Genomic DNA, 22815 nt, shown 5'->3' on the forward strand with positions numbered 1-22815 from the left:
CCAGTTGCACCTGCCTAAATCAAGATCCAACCCTGTATTTTTACTCCGTCCAATAACAAAAGCTCTCTCGGTTTCTGCAGATGTGTGAGATGCCGGTCGTTACTTCAGAGAAGCCATGGGAAGTGACTCCAGAAGAAGAGCTAAAACGTGTCGATCTGAGGGATACGCATTTAGTATTCAGCATTGACCCGAAGGGCTGTGAAGACGTGGATGATGCACTATCGATTAGAATGCTGCCCAGTGGAGACCTAGAACTAGGCGTCCATATTGCAGATGTAACTCATTTTGTGGCTGCTAATTCTTACACTGACATTGAGGCAAGAGCAAGGTGAGTTTGTAAATCAGCCACCTGTGTTCAGGCTGTGTTCAAAAGAAGGGGAGCTGCATAAAAGGAGAGCTACGTAAGCTTCACAAGTTTGACATTTCCATGGTTTCTTTCCACTCAATTATTATTGTGAACAAAACATGTTACAACTCCCAACGTTTGTGAATGCTCTGAGGAAAAACATGGATGACTGTTCTTTTGATCGTGATTTAATAACCTGTACCAAGAACAATATTCATGAGCACATTTTCATGTAAGTTCTAGTGGCTAAATAATAAATAGTAAAGAGAAGATGTGGCAGAACCAGTGAAGGGTTGCAGCCAACTCTTGTGCAAGCAGAGGTCTCTTTCTACAGTGGAACTTCCCCATCCTCTCCTTCCCCTGTGCATGCCCCAAATCTGCTCTGGGGGTCCCCAAACCCTCCAGAACATATCTGGGGGAGGGTGCAGGGGGTTGAGGAAATCCATTCCACCGCTGGCGGAATGACATCATTGGATACAACCCTAAGTGTCATCAAAGGGAAATGTTTTCTTGTAACTTTTGTTTGGTTTATTTAGATCAGAGGTAGGCAGTTTTTTGTGGGGGGGGGCCATGGACCCATTTGGCAACTTGAGAAAGTGTCCTGGACACCACCACAAAATGGGCTGCAGATGAGTGTATCGACTTGCAACCACCTGCATCTTCATTTCCTAGGAAAGTCTCTGAACCCTCAGAGGCATTAATGGGAAAAGAAAATGGGAGCAGCTAGAGGCTTTGCAGCGACCCCTGTTGCTTGTAAGATTTGTCATTAAAAAAAATTAAATTAAAGTGGGTGGTGTGTAGGGCTCCTTTGCAGGCACCAAGAAAGGTGTTTGAGGGTACACTAGTAGCTTCCCTGAAACGAATATCTGTTACCTACATAAAAACGTTATTGGCCAATAGCCAATCCTAAATTGTTTAATGTTCACTGTAGAAAAAATGAACCATTTTGCAATACATGTCCAGATTTGCTGAAGCTTCATGAAGTGCAGTAAGAGAATTATAATTATTTCCCCAATTTCTCAGAGCCACCACTTACTACTTCGCTGATCGTCGTTACGACATGCTGCCTGCCGTCTTGAGTGCCAATTTATGCTCTCTTCTTGGGAATGTTGACAGGTGAGCTCCAAAGTCTGACCTGCCCCTGCCCTCTGGGGGATTAAGGCAAGCTCTTGGTTTTCTGCTTTTTCCTGCACTAACCCTTTGGGAACCATGTCTCTAAATAACCTCTTGTGGTACTCTAACTAAGAAAATGAGTTCTGCACCTTTACTCGGTTTAAAAGCATCAGTCATGGTGTGCCTTAGTTCACTAGAAGTACTAGATATGAGGGTGTTTGGACAATTGTGAGGTGGGGGTGGGGGAAGAAGTCATCATGGCTCCCCCACCCCCACCCCGCATGCCATGCAAGTGCCTGTTGTTTACATAATTACCTGCGTGGCAGCATGGGTTCGCATGTTGCCCGTGCTGCACGCCAGGTTCAGATGACACGGCAACCTGTGTTGCAACATGGCTAATTATGTAAATGACGGGTGCAGCACACACGGGGTGGGGAAAGAAGGCATGACTGCCTGTTTTTAGAATCTGCATAAAGATTCTTCATTGATATTTTAAAAAGCACTGCTACCTAGCAAGATATAACTATCAAATCACTTTCTTCTTTATTGACCATTGTCTTTTTCCCCTCCACCAAAAAAACCAAAAGGATGGGAGGATTGGGTGAATTTCATTTCCCCCCCCTATGACTAAGGGCGCAATCCTATGTGCATTGCCAGCAGCTTCCAAACAGAGAGGCTGCTGAGTCTCCAAAGCAGGGCAGGAGGACAGCGGAGGCGATCTCTAACTTGGTGCTCCAGCCACCCTACATTTCTGCTAGATGGGCGATTTTGCCCATCTAGTGCCAGTGCCTTGGAGGGAAAGGGAGGGAGGCTGGGCAGCCATAGGAAACTTGTATTGCAGCTGCTCCGGTTCCCTCCCTGTGTTCCTTTTTCTGAGTGCAGAGAGATGGCCGGCGTGGTTCTCTCCGCATTGGCAATGAGGAGGAAGGGGCAGGGAGTGCGGTTTCCTGGCTCCAAGATTGGAGTCCTATCTCTGACCTTGGAGCCAGGAAACCTAAATATCCTATCTCCCCCCCCCCCCCCCCCCGATACTGTCTGGGGGTGTGGGCATAGGTTTGCTTCCTAAGTATACAAGTGGATTTTGTTTTTTCTGTCAACATAGCTCTATATGTACCATTAAAAGCAATCAATTTTACAAGCATGAAACAAAATAAACCTTATGGGCTTCTCTCTTGTTCAGAATACTCCAGGGGCTATAAAGTGGAAAGTCTTGTTATTTGTAAAACGGTGATGGGCCTGTTCAGACAACACACTAAGCCATGGTTACACCACTAACCCTTTTGCAGCAAATGTCTAGTGAGCATGTTTAAACTGGTCATGTAGTCACCATGGTTCACACGACATGTTAAGGCATGGTTCACACAACACGCTATGCTATAATGTTTAGCTCAACATGCTTAACCATCACAGCTTAGCGTGTTGTCTGAACAGGGTCAATGATTTCTATTTTCAAGGTATGCTGTGAGCATCATGTGGGAGCTTGACAAAAATTCCTATGAAATAAAGAAAGTTTGGTACAACAGAACCATTCTTCGTTCATCCTACCAACTCTTCTATGAGGCAGCACAGGCTTTGCTAGATGGAGACCTGACTGCTGCAGCTGAAATTCCGGAGCTCAAAGAAATGGATGAAACGACGAGGCAACAGAAGATGGACGAACTAGTGTGGGCAATAGGAAAGCTCACTGATGTGGCCCGTCATATCCGAGCTAAACGGGACAGCTGTGGGGCCCTGGAACTGGAAGGCGTGGAGGTCAGAGTTCAACTGGACGACAAGAAGAACATACATGACCTCATTCCTCGGCAGCCGCTGGAAGTGCACGAGACAATTGCCGAGTGTATGATCCTTGCAAATCACTGGGTGGCAAAAAAGATCTGGGAGGCTTTCCCTCACCAAGCTCTCCTGCGGCAACATCCACCGCCACGGCAGGAGTTTTTTTCTGAACTCAGAGAATCTGCTAGCGCAAAAGGGTTCTTGATCGACACGCGGTAAGTAGCATGGGTGCCCTTCATGCAGGGGCTTAGCTAGCTCTTACGCTGCCGGTGGTTCTCTGTCCTGATTTTTTGTACTTTCAGAATAGGTTGGGCATAATTTCGCCTTGTGGTACTATAATAAAGTACTATAATAACCCCTCTAACTAGGCTTCCCTTTGATATAGAGGGGGACGGCACTGCTCTTCGTTCAGAGCAGAGCCAGAGGAGCCGGTGGAGGGAGGTCAGCAGAGCTTGCTATAGAAGGGCCTTCTTGCTGCAATCTGAATTGTGGATTGAAAGGACGCAGATCCCAAGACACAGGGAGAAGGGGAACCCAATCCGTGGAATTACCAGCCTGTTAAAACTTCATACAGCTCTGGCCACTATCCACTGCGTCTTTAAAAACTTAAGAGCTCGATCTTTAGGAAGTGGAATTGCTTCTTGAGTAGGTACATGCACATAAGTCCAAGGACTACATAGTTTTAGCACCACACAAGCTTGTACCTTGCTGAACTATGCAAATGTTAATGGACTATTCTTCCTTTTGATAGGTCTAACAAAGCCTTAGCTGACTCCCTGGATGGAGCAATTGACCCTGCCGATCCTCTTGTGAATAAGCTGTTGAGATCTATGGCCACCCAGGCAATGTCCAATGCTGTATATTTTTCAACCGGATCGTGTCCCAAAGATGAGTTCTCTCACTATGGTATCTGCTGCCATTTATTCTTGTGTGTGTCTTTCAACCCATGTTCCTACTCCTACATTGTGGACTTCTTGTTCATTAGTGCATTTTTTGCCTTAGGTCTTGCTCTGGATAAATATACTCACTTCACTTCACCCATTAGGAGGTATGCTGACATAATAGTCCATCGACTGCTGTTGGCAGCCACTTCAAAGGAAGATAAAATAGGTGCCAAGGATCACTTGTTTGGCAACAAAGAACTTGAGGAACTTTGTAGACACATCAATAACAGAAACAGGGTAAGGTGATCAGCAAGCATATATTTGTCTGCGTTTCTACAGTGGCTGAACAGAGAAAGGCACGTTTGATTTACCATGAAGGTCCATTCACTTCAGTGGAGGTGGAGTAGGTTAGTCCCACCTACTTTGGAGGCAGATGGGGCAGCAGCCTGGCCTCAGAACTCAAGTTTAGGCAAGGTGGGGCCAGCCAGATCCAGGCCCACCCAGGGGACCTTGACAGCTTCCATCAAAGCCTGGGGTTTCTTTTTTTACATAGCCATGCAAGTCTGAGAAGAGATCTGATGGGCTGTTTATTGTTACTCCAAAAATGTGCCCTCTGGGATTGTGATTGTCAGACCTCTGAATATAAAATCTTACTCATCTAGCTCTAATTCTAGTAGTTTGAGAGGAAGCAGAGGAATCCTCAGCTTAAAGATTTAAGGTAAGGGTGGGTCAAGAGGCCACATTACCTCCCTCCAGAACCACCAGGATTCTACTGCCACCAAAACTGCTGTTGATGCTAAAGCAGCTGTGGGGGAAAAGGCCCAGCCGTTTTCCTTGCAACCAAAGGACATTGATGGTGCTATATAAATAAATAATAATAAAATAATAATAGCCCCAGAAATTTATGCAAAATGGAATTCGGACCTCAAGCTCACAGAGGTTCTGCACCCCTTGTTTATGAGATAGCCACCCACTTCTGTTTCTGAGGGGTCTGTTATGAGGTACCACATCTGACTTGCACTAGAACGTGGGTCTGGGCAGGTGGGTGGGTTTGAAGGGGATTTATTTGCTATTTCTTGAGATATTTGTGAGGCTTCTACGGAGGGCAGTCTGATCCGTCAGATGACCAATGGCTTCTATTTGCTGCTCCACAAAAGACTTCATTCTTCCTTTGGTGGATTTAATTTAGTTTCCAAAATTCTCACTAGGACCAGTTTTATCCAACTGGCAAATTCTGGAAGAAGACGCTTAAAAATTACTGTAATTTAGCACCTGTGCTGTCAATGCTATGGCTGATAAGCACTGCCCTCAAACGGCTGCTTTGCCAGTTGGCTGCTCTGGCATCCTGAGAAGATTCTCCAGAAGAGCGGGCCCTGCTGACTTCCTCGTATGCTTGCACCTGCTTGCTAGAACTAGCTAGCTGGGGCCTCTGTTCCTTTGTGGCCAGTTCTAGTTTTCACTTCCACATGCACTAATCAGGGTCATTCTATGAAATCGGTTGGCGGGAGATTAAAACATACAATACATCATTAATTTATGGAATGTGCTGATGGCTACTAGCTTAGCTGTGTTTGAAAGGCAATTAAAGACATTCTGGAGAGACTGTCTCTCGACGGCTATCTGGATCTTCCAGGTTCAGAGGCGGTATGAAACTGGCATTCAGTAGCTAGGGGACGATGATAGGCCTGTGGCTTCCATGCCTTGCTTGTGGACTGATCTAGCAGCCAAGCTCTTCCTTCAGTATTTCAAAGCAGGCATAACTGGTGCTGGGGGGGTCATCTCTCCTCCAACTGGAAGGGAGCAGACACAAAGTCATTTGCAGAGCTTTGCCTCTGAAAGAAATGCAAGGAGTTGAGTTCTCCACTGAAGGAGAATGTGTCTGCACAGAGCTTTCCCCCAAGGATTTATGCTCCTATGAACTGCAGAGAAAGCCTGTTCTGATCCTTCAGCCATTTATTTGGGAGACTGAGGCAGAAAGGTGGTCAAAAACAAATCAGGTTAGCATTTTGTGGCAACTTTCCCCATGCTTCGTTGCTAAAGTGCTGAACTAGTTAATTGAGCGGTTTTTCCATGCAGACCTGACCACAAATAAATGTGGGCAAGGTTAAAGAATACCAATTAGTTTGCTAGAAAGTAACAAGCATGGCCACTTTAGTCACAGAGAAAGCACAGGAACAAAATTCAAAGCCATGACCAGGTAGAAATAGCACTGGAGCAATGGCCACTATTGTTTCAAGCTGGAGCCGCTTTGTCTCCAGGCACCACCACTGAGGACCACTTCGGGGCCTCTCCTGGCCCTGGCTGCCCTCTCCTCTTCCCCTTTCCAGGTCAAGCAGTGATGCTGTGCATCAGTCGCCTCTGGTGGCCTCTTCGCCTTATCCGCCAGTCACCAGGCAGGCAAATTCTGACAGGCTCAGTTGGTGCATGGCTTGGGATGGGCCCTCTCCTCATCCCTGAGGGTGCTCTGCTCTGCTCTACTCACTGCTGCAAAGGCTCTCAGTGCAGGTCCTCGTTTCTCTCGTTCTCTCACCCATATGTTCAATTTCCCCTCCACCCTCAACACCAGCGCAGCACTGCAGCTGGCCTATCGCGTTGCTCTTTGCCTCTTGGGTTCCTCCCCTGCCACACTAATTGGCCACTGACTCCTGCGCTCTCATTTCCCCCAGCCCCCTTACAGCTGATGAGCGGCAGCCCAGATCTCAGCAGTCAGCCCACTGCTAAAGCAAACAGCAGGGCAAAGCTAGAGAGCCCCTGCTGCAAGGAGCAGCTACTGCAAAAAGAGAGAGTGAGAAGGTGCAGGGAACACTGATCAGATTTGCTGATGACACAAAATTGGGTGGGATAGCTAATACCTTGGGAGACAGAAACAAACTCCAAAGTGATCTTGATAGGCTGGAGTGCTGGGCTGAAAACAGCAGGATGAAATTTAATAGGGATAAATGCCAAGTTCTGCATCTAGGAAAAAGGAACCAAATGCACAGTTACAAGATGGGGGATACTTGGCTCAGCAATACTACAAAGGAGAAAGATCTTGGAATTGTTGTAGATCACAAGCTGAATATGAGCCAACAGTGTGATGTGGCTGCAAAAAAAGCAAATACTATTTTGGGCTGCATTAATAGAAGTTTAGCTTCCAAATTGTGCGTGGTACTAGTTCCCCTCTCTTCAGCCCTGGTTAGGCCTCATCTTGAGTATTGCATCCAGTTCTGGGCTCCACACTTCAAGAAGGATGCAAACAAGCTGGAGCCTGTTCAGAGGACAACCAGGATGATCAGGGGTCTGGAAACAAAGCCCTATGAAGAGAGACTGAAAGAACTGAGCATATTTAGCCTGGAGAAGAGAAGATTGAGGGGAGACATGATAGCAGTCTTCAAATACAGAGGAGGGACAGGATCTCTTCTCCTTCATCCCAGAGTGCAGTACACAAACTAATGGGCTTAACTTACAGGAAGCCCAGTAGTGGTTTGTGAACTGCCCAGAGAGCTCCGGCTATTGGGCGGTATTGAAATGTAATAAATAAATAAATAAATAAATAAAGCCAGATTCCGTCTCGACATCAGGAAAAACCTCCTGACTGTAAGAGCAGTATGACAATGGAACCAGTTATCTTAGGGAGGTGGTGGGCTCTCCCACACTAGAGGCCTTCAAGAGGCAGCTGGACAGCTATCTGTCAGGGATGCTTTAAGGTGGATTCCTGCATTGAGCAGGGGTTGGACTGGATGGCCTTAGAGGACCCTTCCAACTCTACTCTTCTATGGTTCTATGGATTAATGAAAGAATGAGAGAGCTCTATACATCAGGTGACTGGGAGTTTCCAGCGGCCCTCGCAGTAAAGAACGCTGCACTAGAGACTGAGCACTTGACGATTTCATGGGCTGCCATTCTAAAACATTCTGAACTAGACATCGTGAGAGAAAGCTCAGTGTTTTAATCGAAATGGTTTTCTTCGCATAGGCTGCTCAGCATGCCCAGAAACAGTCAACTGAACTTTTCCAGTGTATGTACTTCAAAGACAAGAATTCTGAAGGAGATGAGCAGTGCACAGCAGATGGGGTGATCTATTCAATCCGAACAAATGGTGTGCTAGTCTTCGTGCCAAGGTAAAGCAGCCGCGCCTTCAGGCGAGAAAAGCAAGTTGCTTGGCAGGGTGGGAGGCAGTATTGGTAGGTTTGGATTTAATCCGGTGGGATTTGCTACGAACGTTTTTGTCAAGCTAGAATTGATGAGTGCGATGGGGGGAAAGAATTAAATTTAGGAACCACAATTACTTAGGAACAATACCGGTCAAACCATTGGTGCATCTAGCGAAGTATAATCTATACCAGTGGTTCCCAAAGTGGGCAGTATTGCCCCCTTGGGGGCGATGGGATTGCATAGGGGGGCGTTAAGAGGCAAAGGGGCGACAGGGGGGCGCTCGAGGTGGTCTTTTCCGTACCAGGAGTTTTGGTTACAGAAGGACATTTCTGATCGCTCTCCTGCACTATGGAGAGTGGTTCAGAAGCCCCTGGTTGCATTTCCAACATCATATTTGGTGGAACATAGTTTTAGTGTGGTCTGCCTACTTCTCTCTAAGCAAGGAAATTGACTCCAGATTACTAAATGTGGTGATTTAAGACTCATGTTAAGAGATTTTAAACCAGACGTTGGGAAACTGGTATCACTTCATCAAGCCCATCCATCCCATTAAGAATTGACAGAATAGTGAGGTACTCTACCCTAGTTACTAAATGTGATATCTAATATTCTTGCTAAATGACTATCAGACTTTGAAAATATGATATCACTGGATCACGTTCATCAATTATGTTTAATTGAATAAACTTTAAAAAAAGGTAATTTTGAATAAATATTCAATTAATTGTTACTGTTTTGAATTTTATTGCTATTATCTTCCTTAGTGGGTCGTTGAAAACCGCTATTCTGAATAATGATTTTTATAGGGTCGGCGGCACTGGGCATGAGTTTGTGGAACCAAGGGGGCGGTGACCTGAAAAAGTTTGGGAACCACTGGTCTATACTGACTGGCAGCAGTTCTGCAAGGTTTCTGGCACAGGCCTTTGCCAGTCCCTAGAGACGCAAGGATTGGACTTAATACCTTTGGGCCCCTCTTCTCTCTTGGAGGATGCCTTGAGCCTCTGATATAGGGTGGGACAATTCCTGTGAATAAGGTCTCCTTTAGCAGAGGCTGCCTAGCCTTCCAACTATTTTGTACTCCTTGTATTGCATTTCACCCATTCATTGTTGCAGACTTGCATCTTAAGTTTCAATTCCCCTGCCGTTAGATACAAAGTGCAGTGGTGCAAAGCCCTATGAAGAGAGACTGAAAGAACTGGGCATGTTTAGCCTGGAGAAGAGAAGATTGACGGGAGACATGATAGCACTCTTCAAATACTTGAAAGGTTGTCACACAGAGGAGTGCCAGGATCTCTTCTCGATCCTCCCAGAGTGCAGGACACGGAATAACGGGCTCAAGTTAAAGGAAGCCAGATTCCGGCTGGACATCAGGAAAAACTTCCTGATAGTTAGAGCAGTGCGACGGTGGAATCAGTTACCTAGGGAGGTTGTGGGCTCTCCCACACTAGAGGCATTCAAGAGGCAGCTGGACAGCCCTCTGTCAGGGATGCTTTAGGGTGGATTCCTGCATTGAGCAGGGGGTTGGACTCGATGGCCTTGTAGGCCCCTTCCAACTCTGCTATTCTATGATTCTATGGTAATTGGATCTCATTTAACTGCCACCTAATCTCTTTCTGTCACAGGTATGGCATCAAAGGTGCTGCCTATCTGAAAAACAAGGACGGCCTGGTCATCTCTTGCCAAGTTGATGGGAACTGCGAATGGAAGCCTGGTTCTCTCCAGCGTTCTTCCAGTAGAATTAGCTCTACTCCTACAGCTGGGGATTCTGTTACACTGAACCTGTTTGACCACGTGACAGTAAGTTACAAATCTGTGTCGTAGGTGCTGCCAGTTTAAATGCAAAAACAAAATAGAATCTTACTCTTGTGTCTTTTCTCAGGTAAAAATCTCTGTACAGAGTTCTCGTTGCCATACCGATATCATCCAGCTTCACATAACAAACTGCAAGCCCTACAAGTCATCAGAAATGGAACAGTCTCAGAGTTCTCACATATCTAGGACAGATTTGGTGAGGGAAGTAACAAAGACTGCAGAGGAAGCTCAGCTTGCTCACGACATGGCCAAAACTAAGAAGATAGAGGAAGGATACGAGGAGTATCGGCAGACGCAAGGTGTGAGCCTGTATCAGCTGTTGGAGGAAATCAAGGATTTGGCTTTAGTAGATGTATCCGCAGAGAGTGGAGCATGAAATCACAGTTCATACAGTTCTTGTGTAAGGGCTCTTCATTTGCTTAGCTTTATTTTTAAAATATTTGTAGATGTGTTGAACTATTTTTAGTTGGCTCTGCTTTTCATAGAACAGCCTTCCTCAACCTGGGGCGCTCCAGATGTGTTGGACTACAACTCCCACTGGCTGGGGCATTCTGGGAGATGCAGTCCAACACATCTGGAGTGCCCCAGGTTGAGGAAGGCTGTCATAGAACTTAACCCTGTATAATAATACAACATAAAACATCCTGAAAACATCTTTATTCCAAGAAGCCTTTCTTTAACATGCAGCCTTGGATTTCTGTGTTGTTGTTTTTTGCTTCTTTTTAAATTTTGTTTTAACTGTTTTATTCTGTTTTTATTTTCATTTTACCGTGTGCACCGCTCCGAAATTTTTTCAATGAGGAGCGGTATATAAATATTCTAAATAAATAAATATCTGCAAAAGGGGGCAGCTATATTTTTAGATTGCATTTTCAAACACAAACTTAATTCTATGAATGAAGTTTGGGAAATTGTAAATATTCTGATGTACCTCAAAGAATAAAAAAATAATGTGACAACTTAGCAAAATTTTGAAGAGCTATCAAATAATGTTAGTGTACATTAAGTTAACTACTTCAAATTACATTTTATCCAGCATTTAATACTCGAATGGTTTTCAGTTCCACTGATACATTATTTGTTTGTACTCAAATGTACAGAGCTACAACTTTAATAATGAAGCATTCAGGAACTAAGTTCAGAATGTTTTTCAAGTTTCCTTTCTTCCTCTGAATTCAGACACCATCAGGCTTTCCTAAATCCTGGCATCTTCTTCCGGAGAACAGGAGAAGTAAGCCAAGTATAGGACTTCAGAATCTGGGGAAGATATAGTTGAATCAGCTGAGTTTTCATTTTTGATATTTGGCTAGGCCGTTCTCCTTTCCAATGAAGGCACTAAATTGTCTAAAAGCTGGAGTACAGGCTCCTTATTAGGAGCAGAAAAGGCAATTCCCTCCACTCCTCCCCCCATGAAATATAAGCAGTCACTCCTGGTTCATTTGCTTGTCCTAGCTTCAAAGTGGATTCTGACATTCTTGTGGTTCCTCCACACTACACATCACTCCAGGGGAAAGAAAGTGTGCAGTTTCTCCCTTCCTCCACCTTGAACAAATAGTCACACCTCATGTTCTAATGCAAAAAATGTCCTACTTTTTCTTTAAGACCAACATACACAGTTTTCCTTGGTTTCCTAGTTAAAGCTTATGCTTCATCTCTGACTTCCAAGATTTATTATCTACATTTCCAGTATAAAATATGGACAGTGTAATACAAGTATTTCACAATGTGAAAGTTATAAAAAAAAATGGCAGTTGTGTTCTCATTTGTCTATGTGTAGCTTTTATTAATATGTACTGTACAAATGTTGGTTTCTAACTCAAAGTTGTAGGGGATGCTACTCTCATCCAAGCTTCAACTGCTTTAACTCATCCCACTTTAGATGTTTCAAAACGCTGGATGTTAGAGGAATGATTCTGAAGTATAGTGCTGTTCTCTCACCTAAGGAGGCTGGCAGAATTGATCAGCCTGAGCACCCAAAGTTGTTAACGGGAAAAATGCTGAAAGAAAAACACTCACTGACAAACACCCTCATCCCCTCTTTTAACAGCAAGGAATGAAAAATATGTCAGTAATATTTCAGGATGTAGGTCACTTGATTCCAAACAGTTCAAAGTCATTTTTCTTCTTCTTCTATGCTTCCGCTTTGCATCTTCTCAGCAGCTTGAAAAGGCACGCTTCCTGCATCTGCTGTAATCATTTCATCTGGTACCTGTGTCACGATGGTGTTATGCACTTCATTTGGCTGGGTTGCACACAGCTCTATTAGAAACAAACAAACCAACAAACCTGGCTGTTCAAAGTCATTCTTTTTGCATTAAGTCCTTTCCTCTGTAATTTAATTGCTAAGGCTCATAGCTTCCCAGTCAATAACTTGAAGAGTTTTATGAGGAGAGACAAACAATCAATTTCTTTCAACTCAGCTGCTTTTCTTTCTTCCTTTAAAAGTTATCACTAAGGCAGGAGTCAAGCTGCAGGAAATAGTTAACTTTAAAAACTGAGGGGAAACCTTGAAAGTGTGAGAATCGTTCTGGTTAAATATTACCACAATATTCCATGGAATTGAGAGCAGTAATTATGTATTATAATCTCTTTTGCAGAGTTCTTCTCAAAGTCAACATGAGTCCTACACTGTTTAAACACTACAAGGTTCTGTAGGTCAGTCAGATATATGGAACAAAGAAGTTACATTAATGTTTCCTGCACTCTGAGCAGTCTACAGAAGAGGTGGGGAATTTACAACCGGTGGGCTAGATCCTGCTGCTCACATTCATCTAGCCCATGGCTGTCACCACTTAACTCCCAACATCACAATGAGTTTGGGTGCGCGTACGCACACACTGCCCAGTTCCTGTAAGCAACTATTGCATGGTCATGGCAACCTCTGATAGCTAATCTACCTAGGGGTAGGCAAACTGAACCCACTCTAAGGAGCATAGATATAGACATGAAACTTCACATCCAGACCCATCCAAGAGCACTTCTACAAGAGCCTAGTTAGCAATTGGATTTTAGTTTCAAATGATGGCTGAGTCCCTTTACAACAGAGCCAGGAATCATCCTGGCCCATCTACGCATCAGAGTGGCTTTAGTTTCAGCATTATTTCAGAACAAAGCTACTACAAGTTTATTAAACTAGTTTCCCTAGTTTGAAGAGAAAAAAATAGAACCACTCCAAATTAAAGGAAGGAGCCATTTTTAAAATATTTTCAATTGCCAGAACAGAACAAGTCAGTGATTTTTAGCAGTGATTTTAGAATTATCCCAAAATCCTCCACCCAAAATTGGAGATGTTTGCACAGAATGGCAACAAATTGTGGGTTAATCATGATTTTACCACATTGTATGCCAGGTGCATTCCACAGCCTTTTTGCATATTCAATCCCCAATGGGGCCAAGTGGGGGTTTCTATGTAATGCCTGAACCTAGACCTATAGCTTAAACAATCCAGTTAACCTAGGGTGACCATATGAAAAGGAGGACAGGGCTCCTGTATCTTTAACAGTCGTATTGAAAAGGGAATTTCAGCAGGTGTCATTTGTATATATGGGGAACCTGGTGAAATTCCCTCTTCAGTACAACAGTTAAAGCTGCAGGCGCCCTGCCCTCTTTTAAATCTGGTCACTGTAGTATAGCTCCTGCAGCTTTAACTGTTGTGATGAAGAGGGAATTTCACCAGGTTCTCCATATATACAAATGACATCTGCTGAAATCCCCTTTTCAATACAACTGTTAAAGATACAGGAGCCCTGTCCTCCTTTGCATATGGTCACCCTAGTTAACCTACCTACTAATTGTAGGTTAATTATTGGTGTTCTGGTTCGGATGTCACATAGCAACTGGGTTAAATATTCAAAATGGCAGCAAAATGTGGCCAGCATGCACATTAATAAACCCATGATTTGCTACATGTGAACCAGGTAATGGTCTCAATTCATACATTAGAACTTACCATGTTCTTGTGATTCATTGTTAAGCTGCATTTTTGCTTGTCTTCTTTCGAGGGCTAGTTGCCTATTCCTTTCAATTCTCCGCTGTTGCTCCTCTGTTAGTGTGGTACTTAGAGGCAAACTAAACTCTTCTGTTGTATTCTGGATTTTAGAAAAGAAATCTAATTCTTCAGTAGCTGCATTAAGTCCGTTGCTTCCCCCATCTTCACCTGTATTGGATGTAAGAACTCCATCAGCCGTTTCCAGACAACACCTACAGCTCAGCTGGGTTGCTTCAAAATCAAGTATGCCACGACACATTTCGCCTTTTAGGTCTCATCACATTACTAGAACTACATTAAGTCAATATTTCCTCATTTCATGAAATAGCAAATGTAGCTCGAAATGCTGCCACCTACATGGCGACACAGAAGTTCCTGGGTCACTAACTAGGAAGCAATCTGAAGTGATTGCATTCATCCTAGTACCAAATGTCATTAATCTTTCCTTAAACCCAAACTTATCTGTAACTCAACACAGATGTATGGAACCATCGCACAGAAATCTGATAACTCGACAGACACTGTCGGCAGGAACCATTTTGTTAATGTATGTGGCTGCTGATGGGTGCATTGTATTGCTAACAAATGCAACCAATATTCATTGCAGCCACATTTTGTCTTAATTTCTCTGATGCTGGGAGGAATAATCCCTGGATTTCAATGTTTTACACTTTTGAGATGTTTATCATTACATGAGATGTGTGAGAATTCAAAATTTCTTCCTCATTCCAAAATTTATCTCCTACCATATACCTTAGAGAAGTGACAGCATTGAGAATTTTGACGAATTTTAGGAGTGGTTTTCACTAATTTCATCACTGTTGCATCAATTTCCAAAATTTCCACATTATCCCTCTATGAGGAGCCCAGAGCTTCTGAGAAGACTATAAAAGTTTACTATGAACATATGATCAAACTTATTTGTATCTTAAACACAATATAGAATCTAACTGTTCTAAATCCCTAGAATAAGAATCAATTAAATGCATTATACCAAGAGAGGGCAGGGAATTAAACAATTTCCAAGGAACCACTGAGACCTTGCTGTACGTTGGGATTGTTGCATAGGATGTTGGACTAGGTGATCCTTGGTCTGATCCAGCAAGGCATTGACATTCTGGCTCACTCCATATGAATGAGGTAGCACTTTTGCATTGTAATTTTAACATGCATCAATGGAAGACAGATCAGTTCACCACTACATGACATGAATGTTGTGATGCTATTTCACATTAGCACCTAAATGACTATCAGAGGAGGAATGATGCAGGGTAGGATTTACAATGCATACATGCCTTCATTACTTGTGAAGTCTTCATGCAAAATGGGTAGGTCAAGTCTAATTCGCTTTAAGCATGCCTAGAAATGAGAAGATGTGCCATTTATTACAGGTCAAGTATTTTCTGCCTTCGATTAAGCATTACATTTGATCAAAGCTGACACAGTTGACACTCACCTGAACTGGTTTTTTATTTCCCAAGCTCTCTACTCTGTCAACAAAATCTTCAAACTTAAGTTTAGGAAACAGCCTATGAGCCCAGTGCTCCATGTGCCTCATAAGTGTCTTCAGGTCCGCCTCCTGAATGCAAGAACAACACACTTTTTAAACTGCTTGATCCATAAGACTTTAAGAAAGTTTTAATAAGTTTAACTATTGGACAATCTTAAAATACTGAATCGTTAGTTTTGTATTTCTGGGCTAGAAGAAACTAATCTATAAAAGTAATCAGCTCTGAAAAATGGGCAGACTGAAGTCCCTTTCCTGACGACACTTAGGCGAAAGGCCATAGCTCAGTGAAAGAGCACATGCTTTGCTTGTAAAAGGTCCCTGTTTCAGTCCCGGTCACCACCAGGAAGGGCTGGAAAAAACACCTGTCTGAAACCCTGCAGAGCCACTGCCAGTGTAGACAACAGTTTGACTCAATATAATTAATACATGTTTTCTATGTTGTTCCTAAGATAGTGGCAATAAGCAAAATATCTAATTTTTGATTGCAATGAACAGATCACTTTAAAGCTTGTCTGGACAATCGTTGTATATGGATAATGAATGCAACTTTGTTACATGGGATGAAAATGCCTTTACCAAGCATGTACATATACTGCAGGGAAATCCATTTTTTTTCATCTGAAAATTGTATTTTGCTATTGCCAGATAATGACTAGCACATTTAACACAGTTTGAAGTGCTACATGAAGTGTGGTTATCACAAGTGGTAATGCACTACACCAACTTCTCACCATTTAATTAACTTTTTTTAAAAAAGGATTTTTGTAAGACTTTGCAAGGCAAATGATCACCATCCTTCCATCCCAGTAAATAAGTGTTCATATATCTTAATAGTTCTTAAAAATGTAATTTATACTTCTATCTTACCACCAATGCTACAATGCATATCTCCTCTTTTTTCTTTTTCAAAAGTGAAATGAGAGCTTGCCTCTCAGCAAATGTAGTTTGTCTGCAGCAAGATTACCCAAATCCATAAGATACTGCATGATTAGAGCAGTTGTCTGGAAAGGCCTTTTAAATGATTCATTAATCCCGCAAACAACAATCTCTTCAACGCTGAAGCAAATCTTTGTCCTTACCTCAGCTTCCTTTGTATTGTTATAGAGGTATAATATCAAACAAATATTACTTGAAATAGCCACTTTTAGTAGCATCATGGTAACAAAAGCGGCAATTCACAATCAATAAAAATAGCCACACTGGCATTCCAGACTCTAATGTTTTATCCAATCCTTCATTGACAGACTTCCCATTAGAACATTCCAACCCCAATATAGACCCCAGAATACATAATATGCAGGCAATGGCCACAAAATTCAAAAGAAGACTTCTCACCATTGCTTACCTCATGACCTTTACCTTTGAATTTTACATTATCAAACATATTCCGCAAAGTTGGAAGTCCTCTCTCTGAAACTAACCTGTGAATGTTAGAAGTGTCTCCAGTTATTTGTTAAAAATGTATCATTAATAGGTATTCCATCTAAAATCTTTAAATACAATGCCATGTGTATAAGCGGCACAGCATGTGTCTCAATGCCGCACAATAAATACACTATTGAGACCAACAAAACTCAGTCAAACCTCATTAAAACAAAGACGGTTTACAAATAAGGTTGCCAGGCCATTCCTTCAATGGACTCCACTACACAATGGTGTAGTGGTGTAAAGAAGGTCCTCATCCAACCAACAAGCTCTAAAGGTTTTCTGTTGCAGCCCATCTTATCCCCCCCACTCATTGCCAAGGAGGTGATATGGCAGTACAACACAACAAGGGCAAAGCACGACTCATTGATTAGACTAATCTACAAAAAACACCTATTCATTGAAATATTTCTATCCTCTATTTTAGCCCTTCATAACGTGGCTCACATCATTCAAATAACATACAATCCATTAAACAATACTAAAACAAGCTAAAAACCAAAACACAGTTATTAAAATCAAAGGCAAAACAAAAAGTAATTCGCAACATGCCAAAAATACCAAAAAAGAGGAAGCCGATTGGACCTCCCAGGGTAGAGCTCTACTGCAACTGAAAGGGCCCTCCTAGGCAACCAGACCGCTACATGCAATGGAACTCAAAACAGGGCCTGTAATGACAATAGTAGTGAGCGGGCAGGCTCATGTGGGAATTAGTGACCAGAGTTCTACACTGCAGCATTTCTTGTAACCTCAGAAGGGCACTACACAGTTCAACAAAGGATAAAAAAGCACACCTCAGATCCACACTGGGATTTATCTCAGCGATCCAGGTTCTAGAATTCTGGCATCACTAAAAAGGTGTCAAAGCAGCAAATGCATGTAAAAAGGTTTACACACACATGATTAGGAAAATGTTGTTAAATACCTTTGAGCATCCAGTTTAGGCACTGATCTTTTAACAGCTCCCCTAGTAGTTACAGATGAATCCTTGGTTTGTGACAACTTGTTTCCTTCTGGCTCTGGCAAATAAAATAACATATTTAACCATGCAATAATGTTTTATATTTGGGATGCTGTTAGAGCCTGTTATGTCTAAACTAAATTACTTTATGAGAGAGAAGGTATACAAAGAAGCTCCCACCCAGTCTCTTTTTCAGAAGATCAAACATAATCATTACCTATAACTTTGAAATGGTTATTTTCTACTATGTACATAAACTAAATTTTAGCCCTCGTAAAGAGTCCAGCATTAGCAGCAGAGTCAATTTCATGGACTTAGCTTGTAATCTTGTGCACACATCCCTCAAAGTAAGGCCCCTTAACACAGTGAGGCTTACTCCCAAGCGAACATACATAGGATTGTGCTGCTAGGTTCTAAATGCCAAGATTTAGTTCAAGTGACTAGTCACCTCCATTAACTAAGGCTTCTTCAACATCTCCCCCTGGAGAGTCTGGAGGTGGCAGAGGTAGAAACGTCTCATCCTGGATGTGTTCATAATCAGGAAGATCAAACAAATTGCCCTCTATTGGATCTATCATCTTGCTAGCAAAGGTGCTCTACCCTGGAAAACAAATATTGTAAAAAGGAGAAAGGGGTGTGGAGAGGAAAATTAGCACTGGATGATGGATACATTTCAAAAACTTTGTGGAACTGCAGGGCATCTCTCTTGTCCCAATTCAGTAATGAATTTTAAGAGGTACAAGGCAGGGTGATGAGAGGTGAAATTATTTAGGTTACAACATCGAACCCTTACCTAGGCATCTATAGATTAATACAACTCTTATTCATAACACATCTTAATCAGTTCATACTGTCAAATAACTACTCCTGACAGGACTGCACTGTTTTTACAACAAGGAAAAAATGCTAAACAAAACAATGCAAACCACCTAACTTTTACCTTCGGAATGAGGTTTCTGTGGAATTTTTAGGAATATTTTTTTAAATATATATTTGGGTTTTTTGCATTTTATGTATATTTTGAAAACAAAACAGGAAAGCAGCAGGTAGAATAGAGACTGATATTTTCCGGGATTACAGCAGGCAGGTAGGCAGGGGAAATTTAACCCTTTCTTCCCTTTGCTGTGGCCCTGATGGGAGCTTTCCTTCCAGTGCAAACAGCATCTCTAGAGAAGCTGATTCCATTAGGACCGCAGCAAGGAAGGAGATGGCTGAACTCGGCTCCTTACCTGCTGCAATCCCAATAACAATCAGCACTTCACCAACTGCTATTTCCATTTAAAACACACACCCCAAAATGACTTGTGCACATTGAAGTCAGGTCTAATTAATGACTCCATCTCTGAAAGTCCAAAACACAATGAGCAGATCTCCCACCCTCCCATTTTCCTACCACCCTCCCCTGGGAGAATGCCTTATTGACTTATTTTGAATTCCTTGTCCTCCTCAGGGCGAGTTGCCATCCAAAAATTAACTATGCACTTGTGTAGACCCAGTTTAGTAAGGGAAAAAATAAGTTTGTATCCAACGTTAGTCCCACTAGACCAGTGGTATGCAACCTTTTCGGAGCATGGGCACATTTGGCAGCTGTCCTGGGTACCACCACAAAATGGCTGCCATGAGACATATGACAAAGGACAAGTCACCTGCCCCAAAGGCTGAGTAAAAGGCAGAGGTGTTGTCTGAGCCCCAACACATCAAAGGAATCCTTCATTTACCCTATTGCACAATCTCTCCAGGGACAATCCTTATAGACTGCAATCCTAAAAAAAAGAAGTCCTTTAACTCCCAGCATGCCCTAGCTGGCTAGGGCATGCTGGGAGTTGTAGAACTTTCTTATCTAAACATGCATAGTCTCTCCTCTAACATCTCATAGAATCATAGAATCATAGAATAGCAGAGTTGGAAGGGGCCTACAAGGCCATCGAGTCCAACCCCCTGCTCAATGCAGGAATCCACCCTAAAGCATCCCTGACAGATGCTTGTCCAGCTGCCTCTTGAAGACCTCTAGTGTGGGAGAGCCTACGACCTCCCTAGGTCACTGGTTCCATTGTCATACTGCTCTAACAGTCAGGAAGTTTTTCCTGATGTCCAGCCGGAATCTGGCTTCCTTTAACTTGAGCCCGTTATTCCGTGTCCTGCACTGTGGGAGGATCGAGAAGAGATCCTGGCCCTCCTCTGTGTGACAACCTTTCAAGTATTTGAAGAGTGCTCTCATGTCTCCCCTCAATCTTCTCTTCTCCAGGCTAAACATGCCCAGTTCTTTCAGTCTCAATTGAGTCTCTCCTCTAACATCTCAATTACACAGCAAGTTGCCTTATTTTTTAGTGTAGCCCTGCAAACCAGGCCCTCTATGTCTGTTTCACGATTTACTTCTTAAGTTTTATGTACTATTATTATTATTAGATTGTAAGCCTATGTGGCAGGGTCTTGCGATTTTCTGTTTTACTCTGTACAGCACCATGTACATTGATGGTGCTATATAAATAATAATAATAATAATAATAATAATAATAATAATAATAATATATTTTTCCAGCAACGTACTTTATTTTTCCATATATTTTTATATTATATGTACGTGGTCGGTAAACCACAGATAATAAAGGACGGCTGCACTAAACATCCCCTTTCAACCCCAACTTCCCAGTGCTAACAGCAACCCCAACCTGCGAGAAAGAAAGCGTGTATTTATTTTATTTTATTTTTACCGAAAGAGTGGGAAGGGGCCTGGGGGGGGGGGCGCACGTTGCCTACCCCTGGAGTAGACCCATTGGAATGAATGGGACTTAGGTGAGGCTTACGTGGGATACGAAAACCAGTCGCTCCACCTCGGCCCCCGTTTCTTCTCAATTATTTACCTGACTCATAAACGGGGTGTTTATAAATAGGGGGGAGGAGGGGGGGAAGAGCCGCCCGAGCCTCGACGACCCCTGCCCTTCCGAGAGAGAGAGAGAGAAAGGGCGGCTCAGGGCCGCGGGCCTCTTCCCTACCTGACTAGCCTACGAGCGACTCCGGCAGCCACCGGCTCTGCCCGCCGCAGCTTTCATCGCGGACAATTCCCCTCACAACTGGCCCTCCACTTCCGGTTGTGGGGGGGAGGGGCAGCCGAGGCGAGGAGCGAAGCGAAACCGCGCCAAGCCGCGTAACCTCGCGAGAACAGCGGCTCACCGTCTCGCGGGATCCATGCGGGAGATGGTTCCCCCAGGGTCCTACTCGGGTCCGCTTCCGAGTTGGAAAAATCAAGGGTGAAATCCTCTGAGTGTTTTTAGACAGAAAAGAAGTTCTACAACTCCCAGCATGCCCTGGGGCAGTTGTGGAAGATGGTGTTTTCTGAGATTGAAGAAATTGTTGGAATAAAGAGAGAAGAAACTAGGGTGACCCTATGGAAAGAGGACAGGGCTCCTGTATCTTTAACAGTAATGTAGAAAAGGGAATTTCAGCAGGTGTCAATTAAAGAAGGTGAAATTCCCTCTTCATCACAACAGTGAAAACTACACTAGCTATAGTAGAGTGGCCAGATACAAAAGAGGGCAGGGCTCCTGCAGCTTTAACTGTTGTGATGAAGAGTGAATTTCACCCTCTTCAATTGACACCTGCTGAACTTCCCTTTTCTACATTACTGTTAAAGATACAGGAGCCCTGTCCTCCTTTTCATAGGGTCACCCTAGAAGAAACACCAAGAGTGGCATTACTCTCACTATATGAAGATGTAAAATGTAGTAAAGAAATTAAGGAATTGATAACGAATTTGCTGACAGCAGCAAAGCTGATTTTATTAGATTGTAAGCCTATGCGGCAGGGTCTTGCTATTTTATTGTTTTACTCTGTACAGCACCATGTACATTGATGGCGCTATATAAATAAATAAATATAATAATAATAGCTTGGAACTGGAAGATTCAAGGTGATTATTGTATTGAAGAGTGGTATAAAGAAGTATGGGAGATTGCTATCAATGATAAATTAACATGTAACATTAAAGTGAGAAGAGGTATAGCAAAAACGAATGATTTTGAGGAAATTTGGAAACAGTTCCTAATATTTGTGTTTTCTAAGGGAAGTGGGAAACCACCAGCAGAGGAGGTGTTAAGATTTTGGAAGCAGGAATGATCCCGAAGGGAAGGGGGAGCACTTGTTATTATGTTGATTTATGTTGGATTATGTTATGATAAAGCATTATATGTTAATAATTATATATTCAAGTAATTTGAATATATAATTATATAATTATTAACATTATATGTTAATAATTATATATTCAAGTAATTTGTTAGGTATTGGTATGTTAATTGTTATGTTGGTTTGTATTTTATGTAATAATAATTTTTTTTTTTTTAAAAAAAAAAGCATGCCCTGGGCAGCCGTACACGATGGGGGGGGGGATGCCTACAACTCCCAGCATGCCCCAGGCAACCATGCATGTTTAGACAGAAAAAAGTCCTATAACTCCCAGCATTCCCCAGCCAGCCATGCAAATTCATTCAGAAAAAGGCCTACAACTCCTAGCATGCTCCAGCCAGGCACGTTCATTCAGAAAAATGTCCTGCCACTCCCAGCATGCCCCAGGCAGCCATTCATGTTCATTTAGAAAAAAAAGTCCTGCCACCCCCAGCATGCCCCAGCCAGTCTAAACATGCAGAGATTTCATCCTTAATTAATTTGGGTTTATGGGGTTGAGGAGATTTAGGGGGCACCTGACCTAGGGTGAGTTTTCTATAGGAAGGTTTAGGCTGGAAATCCAAACCACCCTCAGCTCCTCCTTTAAACTGCAAATATCAGCAGTGGGTGATATTGCAATGTTGTCGCAAACCCTCTCAGCTGCCTCCCCATCCAGCAATAAGGGTATAATAACATTGCACTACACTG

At 42.9% G+C, this 22815-nt stretch overlaps 2 protein-coding genes and 1 non-coding gene across 4 annotated transcripts in view; 1 reads left to right on the top strand and 2 right to left on the bottom strand.

The window, feature by feature from the left end:
* The window catches only part of DIS3L (DIS3 like exosome 3'-5' exoribonuclease), a 25691-nt gene extending 14590 nt beyond the window's left edge, over nt 1–11101 (top strand). Inside the window, exons 10-17 of the mRNA XM_063142528.1 lie at nt 81–328; nt 1370–1462; nt 2914–3447; nt 3984–4138; nt 4235–4413; nt 8071–8216; nt 9873–10047; nt 10130–11101. Coding sequence (XP_062998598.1) covers nt 81–328; nt 1370–1462; nt 2914–3447; nt 3984–4138; nt 4235–4413; nt 8071–8216; nt 9873–10047; nt 10130–10438 — 1839 coding nt within the window. The 3' untranslated portion in view covers nt 10439–11101. The remainder of the gene's footprint in view (nt 1–80; nt 329–1369; nt 1463–2913; nt 3448–3983; nt 4139–4234; nt 4414–8070; nt 8217–9872; nt 10048–10129) is intronic.
* On the bottom strand, nt 11084–21045 carry TIPIN (TIMELESS interacting protein). Of its 2 annotated transcripts, XR_010026206.1 has the most exons (9): nt 20940–21045; nt 18395–18547; nt 17911–18004; nt 16906–16981; nt 15507–15629; nt 15346–15409; nt 14012–14218; nt 12001–12321; nt 11084–11319 (listed from the first exon to the last, which is right to left on the bottom strand). XR_010026206.1 is itself a non-coding variant. In XM_063142529.1 (8 exons), the coding sequence occupies exons 2-8, from the start codon at nt 18522–18524 to the stop codon at nt 12176–12178; spliced, it is 840 nt and encodes a 279-aa protein (XP_062998599.1). In that variant the 5' UTR covers nt 18525–18547; nt 20940–21045; the 3' UTR covers nt 11751–12175. The 2 variants fall into 2 exon arrangements, 1 of the variants encoding a protein (XP_062998599.1); XM_063142529.1 differs by lacking the exon at nt 11084–11319 and having other exon boundaries at nt 11751–12321.
* LOC134409911 (small Cajal body-specific RNA 14) lies at nt 14528–14661 on the bottom strand. The gene has a single exon (XR_010026232.1). It is a non-coding gene; the product is annotated as a small Cajal body-specific RNA 14 (non-coding RNA).
* Nucleotides 21046–22815: the final 1770 nt, after the last annotated feature.

The sequence above is a fragment of the Elgaria multicarinata genome, chromosome 16, assembly GCF_023053635.1.
Source record: "Elgaria multicarinata webbii isolate HBS135686 ecotype San Diego chromosome 16, rElgMul1.1.pri, whole genome shotgun sequence".
NCBI lineage: Eukaryota > Metazoa > Chordata > Lepidosauria > Squamata > Anguidae > Elgaria > Elgaria multicarinata.